General features: G+C 31.4%; 2 protein-coding genes across 4 annotated transcripts; one reads left to right on the top strand and one right to left on the bottom strand.

Moving 5' to 3' along the window:
* Positions 1 to 358: 358 nt before the first annotated feature.
* Positions 359 to 9693, bottom strand: LOC149485118 (cytochrome b5-related protein-like). Of its 3 annotated transcripts, none has more exons than XM_089699862.1 (6): positions 9622 to 9693; positions 3202 to 3249; positions 2162 to 2565; positions 1482 to 1670; positions 1013 to 1243; positions 359 to 660 (listed from the first exon to the last, which is right to left on the bottom strand). In XM_089699862.1, the coding sequence occupies exons 1-6, from the start codon at positions 9652 to 9654 to the stop codon at positions 375 to 377; spliced, it is 1191 nt and encodes a 396-aa protein (XP_089555988.1). In that variant the 5' UTR covers positions 9655 to 9693; the 3' UTR covers positions 359 to 374. The 3 variants fall into 3 exon arrangements, with proteins under 3 accessions (XP_089555988.1, XP_089555986.1, XP_089555987.1); XM_089699860.1 differs by lacking the exon at positions 9622 to 9693 and adding an exon at positions 6748 to 6853 and having other exon boundaries at positions 3202 to 3577; XM_089699861.1 differs by lacking the exon at positions 9622 to 9693 and having other exon boundaries at positions 3202 to 3667.
* On the top strand, positions 9355 to 13265 carry LOC149485117 (cytochrome b5-related protein-like). Its single transcript, XM_089699859.1, has 5 exons — positions 9355 to 9615; positions 9707 to 10110; positions 10470 to 10658; positions 11656 to 11886; positions 12917 to 13265. Exons 1-5 carry the CDS (start codon positions 9361 to 9363, stop codon positions 13206 to 13208), a joined length of 1371 nt encoding a protein of 456 aa, XP_089555985.1. The 5' UTR covers positions 9355 to 9360; the 3' UTR covers positions 13209 to 13265.
* Positions 13266 to 15239: the final 1974 nt, after the last annotated feature.

The raw sequence follows: 15239 nt of genomic DNA, 5'->3' as shown, positions 1-15239 counted from the left end.
ACGCCTACCTATAGATAACTAAGTATATACTTTAGATACATAATATTATAAAAGCACGTGACATGAAGAAGATAATTAAAAATATACATTTTTTTTTTCAAGTAGTACTTATTTCATAAAAATATGCTTGAATTTTCATAGCACGTATGAATGCGTCCGTTTTATAAAAATACACATTTAATTATTAACTATGACGGTCATAAATTAGAAATGAAAAGTTTCACGAGTTTATTTCAAACTTACTCATAATATGAATTAAAAAGCGAATTGTTAATTATACTAGTGACCAATGTAATTTAGCATAATGAAATCATATTTTATATACTGCCTAACTAGAACCAGAAATAATAAAACAATGTTTATTTATTTTCAATTTATTGTCGTTTTGATAAAAGCGTAGGCTGCGTTTTCATTGTCATTTTTATCTGGCCCAAAAACAGATCAAGTTGGGATGTTAGTCGGAAATTGGCTCGATACTTTTCGCAGTGTTCCAAAAAAATGGGGTACAAATGTTCCAAAACTGCGTGGTCCAGGGTTGGGAATAGATGGTGAAGTGCATGATGGCCGAAGAATGTCAATACTTTAAAGTAATTGTCATTTATGTCGTTCCTATCCATGACAGCTTCCAACTCGTGCATTCCCCAATCCGGTGTGATGTTACTGGAAAAATATAAGTATTAGTTAGTTACAGGAACCGATAGTATTTTGTTGATTGTATAGATACGATTGATTGATACGATTTGACGTAATATAGTAGATATTTAGCAATTTACACACCAAGTCAAACTGCACGAACTAACTTTAAGAATATATTGTAATCAAATAGTTAGTATTCGTTAGAATCAAAAACACAATGAAAGTGTTTAAACATTAAGTACTTTTTCAAGTTCAATTATGTTAAATGCATAATTTTTGAACAACTTTCAAAATAAGGTGTTCCAATAACGTACAAAAACTAGAGACTATAAAAAGGTCTATTAACGAATCACCAATATGATCATCTGATACATACCTGACTTCATCACCATCCTTAAATATATCGGGATGGTGATGAGCTGCGTTTATACCAATTGTGAAAACTATGTAACTTGCAGTACAATTAATCCAGAGCCAAGTATATATTGTATCATTTAAAGAACAACCACTGGTCTCATACATCCATAAAGGTAATAGAAGACCTATTAAATCATGCCAACGACAATGCTGGGTAAAATAGTTGGGCCGCGTGAAGATAAGGTATATTCTGAAATATGAAGAAAAAATATTTAAAACAATTAATCAATAAAGATTCTGGTAAAAATCATAAGTAAATGAATCGAATAGATATAGTTTATATAGATATATAGTTTGTCTTAATATTCAGTAAAATGTGTAACTTCCAACATTTTCATAGTTCAATGTGACCCAAGATTTTTTTTTAGAAAGAGTCTATAAATGTATCGGATGGAAAAGAAATGAAAATATTTATTTTAAAAAATAACCTTTTCATAAAGTTAATAATTGTTATAAACGGAAACATGATTTGTTCAATAATAAAGGCATAATCTGCATAGATAGGACGCTCCTTCCTCGGATTCCAAAATATAATGGGCTCAAAGCCACTGATTTCCAAATCCATCAACGTATTTGGATAAAGATGGTGAGATAGAGCATGCGATATTCTGAAGTCTCTGAAAATTAAACAAAAAATCAATAAAATAAATAAAACTTAAACAGCATACATAGTAGATTGTATACATACATCCATACTAATATTATAAATGCGAAAGTAACTCTGTCTGTCTGTCTGTTACTCAATCACGCCTAAACTACTGAACCAATTTGCATGAAATTTGGTATGGAGATATTTTGATACCCGAGAAAGGACATAGGCTACCTTTTATTGCAAAATATGTACCACGGGCGAAGCCGGGGCGGACCTCTAGTATAAAATATAAACTAGTTGATGACTGGTCTGTGTAATATAAAAAATGTACCTAGTAAATTTTATTAAAACTTTTACTTTATTTGAAATTAAAGAATAAAAAAAGTTTAATAAAACATTTCAGTTAATTAGCATAAACAATATTTGTTCATGTAAACCCTGTTCACTTTTTGGACTCGCTAAGCGAATTGACTGTCTAACAAAACTTTATAAAATCATAGATACATCTTTTCTCACCTATAAAACCACAAACCTACATTGAAGTAATACATTCTGAAGTTATTTCTTCTGTGGATATAATTATGGGCGGCAATCGTTAACCAAGCCAGTGAGAATGAAGAGAATATATATGCAATCATCGCAAGCCAGTAATTTTCAGTCCAACATGATACTGTGGATCCCGCGAGAGAACAAACCAATAACGCATCTATCAATATATCTGAACGGCTTTTTTCTTCTTCAGGAATGGTTTTGAGTACTTCCCATGCTTTTTTCTTTAATGTTCTATAGAATCCGTTATCGTGAAACGTGAAAGGGGAATTTCTTGGAGTTTTTGCATCTCTTACATAGAACTTTGTGAGCATTTGCTCAGTGTTTGGGTTGAGGTGATGTACTTCAAAGGCTTCAGTTATATCTGTACCCTGAAAATTATAACAACACCTAAGTAAATAATATATTATGTCATGATTTTATGTATTTTACCTATCTTGTGTATGGTTTCCTCGAAGAGATGGCCATAAGACCGCCAATTGTGCATGTCTCTATTTATGTATGTCTTTTTCCTATTTGTAATGGTGTACAATGTATACAATAAAGCGTTTTCATTAATTCCTTCATTCATATTATGTTTACATATTATTTTTATTACATTGAACTTATCAAATCATAAGATTAGTATTTAATTAAATTACTCTTGGTATCTCTTGAGGAATTTCGTATTGAGCGATTGTACGCAATAATTATCACTGTTGCTATACTATTTATTCAGTTTGGATTTTATCTGCTATGATCCGTTTCGTTAATATAAATAAGAAATATCTTATCACGTCTTATAAGGTGTAAATTATGTCCCGACACGTTTTGGTGTTTATTATAAAAATGAGAAGAATATGGAAAAATATTTGTTTATTCACATTAGCTTTGCTATAATATAAATAAAAGTCAAAAAATCTTGTCCAATAAAATTTATAACTAACATAACACCAAAATATTCACTTATTTTGAAATGCGTTCGGGAAATAAGTCTTTTATAAGCATCATTACCGTTTTATACTAACCTTACTCAGCTCCAACCATTCCGCTCCACCAGGGTGCCTATTAACGAACTGTTTCAAATCATAAAGCTTATCATGTACTCTCCAAAGGCCCTCAGCCCCGTCGTCCAGGGCCTTTCCTGTAAGCCATTGCAATGGATCCTTCAGACCCTCATCCCGTAGTGACGGATACTTCAACTGGGGGAAGCTAACGTGAGTTTTCTTTTCAAGAGCCCTCTTATGAGCTATCTCTAGGTAATCAGCTTCTTTTGGCGCCATTTTCACATAAATTTATTCACATCACAGATTGTTTCAATTAGTGTAAGTAATATTAAAATTATCTTGTCCTAATCGTCTTTTATACTTGAAATTTTGTTATCGTCCAAGCACTTCAACGTATCTGGTAACATTGATAATGTATTATTTTAATTCGTTTCTTTTTCAGTGTAGAACACATTTATTAAATTGATCTGATTATGCATTGGTTGCAGGTCACCTAAAATTACGTAAGCGAGCCCTCAGGGAATATTTCAAGAAATTAATTCAAGCAAATTTGTAGATAATAATAGTTTGTATGAAAGTTCATCAATAATGCCTGAGAGTCGTTAGTTCATAAATTCAGATGAATAATAGCGTTGAATTTCCCCTCATGAAGTAAAGATTCTAAGCAGTCGGTTATAGATAAGAGCTTTACAATTTTTAATATATTTTTTCCCTAAGTAGGAAGGAATAAAAACGTGATCAAGGTAGGAAGGAACTTAAATGATAATGAAATGAAAATAAAAAAGGAAGTCTTTATTTCAGAAAAAACATATAAGAATTAGAATGTAACAACACAGGAAAAAAATTGCTGTAGCTTATTAGTTATTACAATTTAAACATATTATATATTATTTTTTGCTGCACATTTAAAACAATCGTTTTAAACCTAATACATATTTAAAATATAGTAACTAGTAGTGTAGTAGTAGTAGTCACATAAATTCAACGGTAAATGGTGTGTTTAGACGTTGGCCCAGCCTCGAACCAGCTTCCACAAGCGCCAACATGTAAACAAGCCGTTGGGCTTGGCTGGCGTGAGTTGGCGGACGCTTGGAACAGATCCGACCAAGTTTTTGGACACAGAAAGAAGTCCTCAAAGCCCAAGAAGCATAACTGAGCAATTAATTAATCATAAATGTACTTCTGTCTGTAATAAGAGAAAATTAAAATTTTGACATCTAATTTGTTAATGTTGTTTATAATTTCATTTATTAGCTTACTTATTATTTATGTATAAATGACAATTACCATTAAATACTAATTGTTATTTGAACAGCGGTGCTCATCATTTTTTTCATAAAGAATAGGTATAATTCGAGAATCACTATGTCGATTGGAAAAAAACAGCAATCGGTTTAATTTTACCGCGAACAGACATACAGAAGGCTTTGTGTCTATGTTTTATAATAGATACAAATTCAAACTCTTAGTCTACCTAGGTAAAACCGTAAAACCGTAAAACATGGTATTTTCTATAGGACGGCGACACGTACGTACAAATAATGATAATTCAGTAATCGGACAACTTATAAAGTAATATAAAAAATATAAAAATCATACTAATATCACGATAAGCGATTTCCTATATCACATTTAATTTCATATCTATTTATGTTTAAAGTTATCATTTATAAAAAAATTAAAAATAAAGATTGTTTATTATGATTATACCAAAAGAAGATATACACAAACATGACAACAGACTTGAATTTTACAAGGATGATTTAATTGTCTTGGTGAATAAAATTATTATTTCATAGAGAAATATTGTTATACAAAATATTGTATGGCTTATTCGAACGCCTTCATATTATATTAATTTATATAAATTTATGTTGAGTATAAAAGGATTGCGGGTTAATTTATTTGTGTGTAAATTTGTAATTTATACTGAGGCAATCTTTAAATATGAAATGTAAATAATAAATATGTGTATTAATGTACATTTAAAACATATTTTAATGTATTTAATAATCTTGTATCAATAGTATCTATATTATACAGGGTGTAATCGTTAAGTGTGCACAAGCGATTATTCCGTAACTATTGCAGATATCAAAAAACTTTAAACTGATATCGAAAGTACTTAACCTAATGAGTAAAATGGCCATAATAAATTTTTAAAAATAAAACGAGAAATAACCAAAAATGTTACATTAAACGCTCCCATACAATTTATTTCCCATACATTTTGTATTCATAGTAGATTTTCGAAGTGACGTCCTTATTGTGCAATACAATGAGGAGGTCTATTTACAGTTTCTAAATGAACTTCCCTCCAAATTTGCGAAGTAATTAAAGCAGAAAACCAAAAAAACAAAAAAAAAAGCTAAAATCTTTCATATTAAATGTATAGGTTGATCCAAAAGTAATGATAATTGGGTATTTCCTGTGCACATAAAAATATAAAATAAATGTTTTATGCTTGCTCATGTAATCACTAAGTTATCACAAAAAAATTATATCTACAGGCCACGTTTCCAAGTATTAACATTAATTTTAATGTGAACAGTGCGAGCCAGAATGTTTCCCGACGAAAAGAAGAAACAACGATTCGACATTTAGAGGGTGAATTTCTAAATTTTTAATGAGATCAGGATAATTTTTTGTCACGATTTGTGACCATGGGCGTTACCTGGGTTCACCATGTTTATGCTGAAACCAAGAAACAATCAATGGCCTGGATGCGAGCTTCCAAAGTGACGGTGAAGATTTTCAAAGTGAAAATTAGTGGGATAGATTAAAGCCGTAGTTTTTTGGGACGCTGAAGAAATGTGGAATATTTTAAGAAGGTAGCCACTACTACACAGGGCTCTTACTACACAGACCAAATTAAAAGATTGCGGGTAGTTTAGTAAGAAAAAGAGACATGGCAAACTTCGGTCTTGAATGTTGGTTCACCAAGACAACGCACCAGATCACAAAGCGTCAGTTGCGATGGCTGTCAATCAAAAATCGGCATTGAAAATGCTTGAACACCCACCCTGTTTGTAAGATCTAGCTCCTAGTTAATTCTATCTCTTACCTCGGCACAAGAAACACCGTCGATACAAGAAATTTTAAGACGACAGCGAAGTGATGGCCGATTTTGAGGGGTTTTTGTAGATGAAGTCAAAGTTTTTTTTTCTAAGTTAAGGAAAAAAAATATCGAAGTATATTATCTAGTTAGAAGACTATCTAGAGAAATAAATAATTATTTTAACTGTAATGACCTTGTTTAATATTGATTATCATTACTTTTGGATCAACCCGTGTACATGGGATATTCATATCTCATACTAAATGTATGGGAGGGTTTAAAGTTAATTTTTTAGATATTTCTCGTATTATTTTTTAAAAATTATTATGGCCATTTTACTCATTAGGTTAAGTACTTTCGATATCAGTTTAAAGTTTTTTGATATCTGTAATAGTTACGGAATAATCGCCTGTGCACACTTAACGATTACACCCTGTATAAGGGCAATATTTTATAGAGACGCATGCTAATTTTTATAGGTGGTAATCGCTTACTGTCAAACAACCCACCTTTCCATCGCTCGCATAAAAAAATACTAATTAAAAATCTTCGTAAAACAAGCTTCCATTTCTCATTATAAGTCTTAACACATCACTTAATAGCACTTAATGTACAGTGTATTCTAACAGAGTTGAGATAACCCGTTCTTTATGAGCTGTATAAATAGCAATCCTACGCTAACGCTACGTCTTGAGACGTATTGAGATTTCTACATATTTAGCATCTGAAAATTGTAACTAAATTTATCAAAGCCTGAAGCGATGTATTAGCTTTTGTAAATGTCATATTTTTATTATCACCAGACTGAATACGTTAAATGGACTTGTCTCTATTGACTAAATTGTTAGTATGTGAATTCAGTTCTTATAAAATTGTCTCATAAATCGTACAATTAGAGCACAGTCACAGGCACAGTCAAAAATAAATACAGTTGATACTGGTACATACGTAGTATATTATTATTAGTCTGTGCTAGTACAATAAACTTGATTTTATCTGATATATTATATTAGAAAAAGTACTGGACTAATATTATGCTCACGAGTATAATTCAATTTTATAGTACAAAATATACATTTCTATATTTTTGTTTATTGTTTCTGGTGAACTAAAACAACAACAGTCAGAATTTGTATTGATTGCGTTTGTAGCAAAATTGAATCTAAAAATTGACTTCAATTCAAAGCAAACTGACCATTATTTTGGAATCACGATCTTACCATTACATGAATTGGTTTTAACAAGGTATAGCACACGAATACCGGATATATTGTATGTTTTTTGACTCAGAATTACCAAAGTTTCAGGAATGCTTTGATCATAACAATGTAACCAACACACGTTTAAGGTTAAACCACATCAAAACTATTTTTCATAACTGTGTTGTGTTTATGTGAGATATAAGCTACATTGAATTTGATAACTATTTCTATCATAATATTTCTATACACGTTTTGTTTTCATGTAAATATTACGTACAATATTAGATCTGGAAAATATGGAAAATCATAGTATCTACAATTCTGTATATCTCAGATTTATTCCATTTATTATTTAAATGATGTGTGACTTAAACTTCAAGCAAACTGAACGTCGGTTTTATTCAATTACACTCCGTCACATTCACGCTGTGCTTTTCAAAGCTTGAGAAAGATGTTAATTTCATATCAACTTGTGAGACGCCAGTCAACTGAATTATACCATACTTTCAAAAACTAACGGAAACAGAACAAAACTATCCCCGGTATATTTATATTAATTTGTTTGTGAATATATTCGTCCGGAATTCCAAATGAATATCACGAATCAATTAAAACTTTTTCCGTTACACACAGTATACTTTTTGTACTATTATTAAATGATCGCTGTCTATATAAAAATCATACTGTGTTCATCTGGATGAAAAAAATACATTTTATTTCTTCTATTTAAATTAAAGTTCCAAGAATCTGCAAAGTCGGACGTCCTTTGACTGTCTGAAGAAAAAAGACTCTTTTCTTGTCGCTCTAAACCAGTGAAGATGAACCAAAAAATAATGTTAAAAAAGTTTTATTATTACATAATCAAATTAACTATTAATGTATACACAATTGTGAGTAGATGTTAAAGATAGATGTAAGCAAACAATAAAATATAATTGTATCTCATTTTCTTTTTGTTTGCACATCCCTATATACATACTATATAACTAGGTACGTTTTAAACCATCATAAAAGTTTAAGGTTGTCTTCGAGCACTTAAAATACTTTTAACTGTATATTTAATTAATTAAAAAACACTAATTTAGAGATGAATTTGCGGGAATTAGCTTGCGTAAAATAACAAGACCAAAGCCAGTATATCCAGTTTTTATCAAAGTTCAAAAAGGGTCAAGTGCTACCAAGATATGTTACGCACAAACAACAAATATAGCAATCGTAATAATCCATTATATAAGTTGATTTCTATTGTTATATTATATAAAATTTAATTGCACTTAAATGAACTACGTATTCAACGAATAAAAAGTAAAAAGAAAAGGTAAAGCGAGGCTTTTAAATAAGTTATTGTAGAGAAGAAATAAAAATTAGATTTTTCGCAAAAATAATGCCTCTCAGGTATGCAAAAAAATATTTGTATTAAGTATTGCAAAGTAGGATAACGTAATAGAGCAATGTTTTGTATTTAAATATAGGATGTCTAAAAGAAAAATATTTTATACTTACGCTATAAATAATTGTTATATATTTTTTTGGACAAAAGACACTGGTCTTGCACCTTATAAGCCTTATAAGGGTCTATTGTTTATCAAAATAAATAAATTATCATTATTATTCAAAATATAGTAATCCATATAAGTCAAAGTTCCTGAACTATTTATCAAAAGGTGAATCATGTCAAATATCAGGCACGCATCACGTGAAATTTCCAACTACATTTCCCCGATACTACTACGTTCATTTCATTTATTGTTTAGGTTAACTCGATTAAATATAGTTTTCCCTTAGACAAACTTCATTACTTGTAACTTTAATTAATAATATTTAACGCAACTTTCTATTAAAAATAAACAGACATACCTATAACTTGTTGTGTTAAATTCCGAGTATATTGTGTGTTTTTTTTTTTCATTGTATTTTTTCATGGCGCCAAAACAGGAAGAATGGTTAACAGTAGCTAATGAGCGTGCTTTACGGAAAAAAACTCACGTTAGTTTTCCGCAGCTTAAGTACCCCTCTTTAAGAGATGGGGGTTTCAAGGATCCAGTACAATGGCTCACTGGGAAAGCCTTAGACGACGGCGCAGAAGGATTATGGCGAATCCACGACAAACTTTACGACTTTACAAGTTTCATGAAGAATCATCCCGGAGGTGAAGAGTGGCTCGAACTTACTAAGGTATACCATTTGCGTGTTTCGTATAAACTTCACGTTCATTTCCGGACTAATTTCAAACTCTTCAACTGAAAGATATATTATTTTAATTCAGGGAACGGATATAACTGAAGCTTTTGAATCGCATCATTTGAATCCGTCAACGGAAAGACTCCTCGGTAAATTCTATATACGAGACGCCCAAACGCCGAGAAATTCCCCATTCACGTTCAAAGAAGATGGTTTTTACAGAACGTTGAAAAGGGCCGTTTATAAGGAATTAAAAAGAATGCCAGTGGAGGCTTACAAGACTGCGGATAGGATTACGGATGGATTGTTCATAAGTCTGTTGTGCAGTTCGAGTGTAGCAAGTTCTGCAACAAACTATTGGTTGGCGTTGTTTTGGAGCCTCGTCGCCGCTCTGAGTTTAACTTTGTTAACTGTTACATGTCATAACTTTATCCATCGAAGGACAAATTGGAGGATGTACTTGTTCAACCTGAGCATGTGGTCGTATCGGTAAGTTCTCAACTAAGACGCAACTAATGTGTTAAATTCAACTGTAGTGCAATTTGAAATCGCGTTTAGAATTTAGTTGTATATGCTTTTTTATGAGAATTAGGCATGAATTGAGAACAACTTCGTATATAACAAAAAATAACGCACATTCTGTCAAAATTATTGTTAAAATACATAAATATGGATCAGAATATTAGGTGACAACTGTTACAAATACGTTAACGTTATGCTAATACACTCAATTTAATTAAAACAGACGACTAACAACCATTGGCTATCATGACTACATCACCATTAATTAAATTGATCCGCCCGTCATCAGAAAGCACTTCTTCATTTGTATATTTCGTATCTTTCAGGGACTTTCGTGTATCCCACGTTCTTTCACACCATCTATACACAAACACGTTAATGGATGCAGAGCTGAGCACCCTTGAGCCAGTCTTAATCTACAACCCAAGAGCGGATAAACCACTGCACGCCAGGATGGGATTTATTACGCAATACGCTTTTTTCCCATTGCTGTTTTTGATCAGCTTTATTAAAAGGTAATCGTATCATATGGGAGTGTGGTGAAGTTTCCTGGTTGGAATATGAATTTCTGGTAAACTATTAATATGTTTTGGTATTCCTAAATTTGAAATAATTAAAACAATGATATAAGAATTGGCTGGATACCATATAATTGTTTTTGTGGTAAATAATTAATATAACATAATGTTGAAAACAATCAATCCCTACAAAGCCTACAATCAATGTTATAAAATGAACAGTCACGATGATGAGCTGAATACATAAGTCATAGGTTTTTATAACAAACAGATTTAATTATTGCAATAGTAGTAGTATTGTTAAGATTACATTATCAATAAAAGGTTCCATCCATCAGTTTTTGTAAAAATAAAGTGGGATTTCGAAATAAACATTTTCTATAATACAAAACACCATATAAAAGAAATGTACGTCACTAATTCAGTTTCTGTTAGCAGATGTAGGGCCAGATGGGCCAACCCCAAGACCCTATTATCCCTTTTAGTGAACTACATCGTCCTGCACCCTTAAACGATTTTAAATATATCCGTGATATTAATCATACTTTTAACGTTATTAATTATTTTCCTAATCCATACTAATATTATAAATGCGAAAGTAACTCTGTCTGTCTGTCTGTTACTCAATCATACCTAAACTACTGAACCAATTTGCATGAAATTTGGTATGGAGATATTTTGATACCCGAGAAAGGACATAGGCTACCTTTTATTGCGAAATATGTGCCACGGGCGAAGCCGGGGCGGACCTCTAGTATTCAATATGTTTTTTGATATTTAGTTTTATAGCATGCAATTGCTCTATAAATGAGAATTTTTAAAGAATAGAAAAGAAATCGAACCCAAGGCGGGATTCGAACCCGCATCTGCCGCCCTGCCGGAGTTAGCCTCTCGGCCACCCGTGTTCCTAAGCATTGGAATTACTGAAATGTTTCTTTTCTTTAAAAATATCTCATTCAAAATGTATTTTAAACTTCATTCATATGATTTTCAGATTTTTGAGCGCGTTCCTTCGTCGAGGATTCTTCAAAGCGCATTATCGTTGGCATGACGCCATAGGCTTTACCCTGCCTTTTATCATGTGGCTTACAAGTGGTGCTTCCTGCTTCCATGTGTTGTGTACGTGGATCTGGATCAATTGTACCGGGAGCCTTTTGTTTTTCCTCATCGCTGTTAATGCTGCACATCATCACCCTGATGCTATTAAAGATGGTGATCAACCAAGGTAATGTGGTAGTGATAAATGTAATACTTTTAATTCAATGGCCATATTATAATGTCCACTTAAGTTTATATTTATTTTTTATTAAAGCTCTACATTATATTATGCTAGGACAAGTAACTACTTTGATTCCAATAGAACATAGGTTTTCAAATAAATCAATTGGGCATATAATTGAAATTTATTGGTATATGTAATTTCTACTTGATTTTGTATTTATTTAATATTAAAGCTCTGCATTAGGTATATTATGCGTGGTTATTCAATTTAATGGAAGGTATGTCGTACCGGTACAATTAAATTATTTGAATCGTTTCTTTTTCTCTCACAATTGTTTTATACTAATGCTCCTATCCTATTGTAGTGTAAAACAATCAGTTCCTAATAATAATTAATTTATTAAGTACTTGATTAACTATTCTTGTCAAACTTCACATAAATTATTCATATGTTTATGAATTGTACCAATCGACGTGATTTTTTTGTGTAGCCATAGAAAACCCATTGAAACGCAAGCTAACGTATTCAAAGAGTTTTCATATAGAACCCATTAAGACCGAGCATGGTAAAGTGAAGAATAAGATGAAATGCAAGAAAATGTTTTTATGGTTATTCAAAAAATATTTTTTCATATTATACCTACATATTTTATTGGTGAAATTTCAGCACTATCTTGTATTTGGACCCGTTGAATGGCATAAAATTTTATATCGTGAACAAAATTTCTTAAAAATATTAAGTAACAAACGCATTTGAACGTAACATAAGCTAGCTAGAAACTACCTAATTAATTATTATTTGCACAATATTATGTTAAAGTTAGGTACGTTATAATTTCATGTAGGTACTGTACATACTATAAGTATATATAAGATACGTGACGTAATGTGTTACTTTTGATACAAAATAAACATTATTATTATTTTCAACATAAGTTGAACTCATGTAGAAAACTTATGTAGCTTTTTGTGTATACGCTATATACCACTCGATAGGGAAAATGTGCTATTTTAAAATCATATATTGTTTACAGTAACGAAACACCGGATTGGGGCGAGCACCAAGTCGAAGCCCTCCTCGACCGCAAGGATATAAACAGCAATACATTCGCTGTAATTACTCTCTTCGGTGACCATGCCCTCCATCACATGTTCCCGACACTCGATCACGGTGATTTAAAATATCTACATCCAATATTTTTGGAGCTCTGCGAAAAATATCAAGCCAATTACAGAGTTTCTACACAATTCCAGTTAGTCATTGGGCAGATTAAGGAAACTTTTCGTACGACTTTTAAAACACCTGACGAAAGAAGAGCACGATAATTTCATATAAAACATATGTATAGCATTTGATATACATAAATAGTTTTAGTTTTCTTGTGTTTCTGTAACGTTTGAATTAATAACGATCAAACTTTTTATTTCCTATCCCATATTCCCAGCCTAACACTAAAAGTTGTTTGAAGTTACTTTACGTCTACGTCTATTGCTGTAAAGTTGAAAATGCTCATGAACAATTTATAAATTGTTCCGACGCATTATTCATTCCTCTTCTTCTCACATGAAAAGACAAAAATTGAAAAAGATCGTCTTAGTCATTAAATTGAAGTCCAATTTCTATTCAATTTCTGAAAAGCTACCAATGTATTTCTCATTTCAATATAATATACTAGTTATGTTTCATAAAATATTCGTTTAATTATTTAGTACGTCAGACCACAAAACATTTACTCCAGCCGAAATAAACAAAATTAATTTACTACATTAGTGTCAAAACACAGACTCATTTACTCTATACTTTAGCGCATTAATTACGTGTATAATATTTCTCAATTAATATATTCCATATACCGTGTAAACTCCTTTGTTATGGAGGAGTTGAATTATCTTCAGATCATAGCAATTTGTTTTCCGTAAATTGCCTATTCATCCTCACATGAGTTGAACATAAAGCGTGAAATATCGCACGGACTCTTTAGATAAATATCTCAAACCATTAGCGGTTATATTAAACGGTGACGGTTTTTACCAATTTTTTTCATAACATTGATTTCGCGATTCCATCGCTTGAATGAAAATAATGGCATGGAAAAATGGATATGATTTTTACATTGTACACCAATAGCTTGCAATGCTTAGCATGAATTCTGTGTGGAAGGGTTACACACTAATAAAAAATATACTACTACTAATATACCTAATCATAACATTTTGAACGTTTCATTATCATAAAATTGTTGTTTGTTAAAAATCTGTCAAAAGATTAACCTGATATAAATCAATAAGTAGGTACTTAATAAGGGTTTGGGTGCATCGTTTCTCTACAAAATTAATTTAAAAGATTGAGATTTTAATGTGCCATAAATTAAAACATAAACGATTTATATTAAATATGGATATTATACACACTTACCGGTATTTTACTCTGCACTTAATATGAAAAGCAGTTCTTTGTGCCTTTGTATGCGGAATTTCCTTTGCACACTCCATTCTTTTAATTTCCAACGAAATATATTTAAAGAGATGAATTATGCTAACAATTTACAAGCAACCTTTACTTTATTATATAAACTAGCGGTCCGCCCCGGCTTCACCCGTGGTACAATTTACGTTTTCTCTACATAAGAACCATCCTCGTACTTCAAGGAATATAATAAAAAAAGAATCATCGAAATCGGTTCAGCCGTTCTCGAGTTATGCGCTTACCAAAACATTTTGCGATTCATTTTTATATATAAGACTAGCGGTCCGCCCCGGCTTCGCCCGTGGTACCTACATGTTTAAACTATCCTATCTCTCAAGTTGGATCGAACTGCACATGGTGTGCGAATTTTATTATAATCGGTTAAGAGATTTAGGAGTCCATTGAGGACAAACATTGTGACACGAGATTTATATATATTAAGATTATATAGATAAGTAATATAATTTCTTACATATAATATTAAAGTGCCAAACCATTCATGTAGCAGACTTATATTTAAAAATTGATATGACAACATTTTATACACCAGCAATATTTCTCTTAATAACTTTACGTGAAATTAATTTTAAGTCTCCCGCTGCTTAGACCCTAAATCTAACCAAAGGTTGTTCTAGCCTTTATGTTATGTTATGAATCCACGTGTTCTTGCTTTGACACAAATTGAATTAAACACAGAAAATCGAGAATAGAATTAAAATAACAACCCTTACATAGCTAAAATATTTTAGATATGGTAGAGCTTATCTCTCTATATTATTCTTCTTGTTAAATTTTCAAACGATGGATTGGATAATTAGAGATGCTGGTATAAATTTTCTGTTGGTGATAGATAATTTGTCATAAAAAGGATACTTAAAGAATATTATTTA

Source organism: Colias philodice, chromosome 10 (genome assembly GCF_061535455.1).
Source record: "Colias philodice isolate Cphi_HAF_F1 chromosome 10, ilColPhil1 Martin Lab GWU primary, whole genome shotgun sequence".
NCBI classification, from domain to species: domain Eukaryota; kingdom Metazoa; phylum Arthropoda; class Insecta; order Lepidoptera; family Pieridae; genus Colias; species Colias philodice.
The sequence above is the reverse complement of the archived record's forward strand: the minus strand, read 5'-3'. Positions and strand labels throughout refer to the sequence as shown.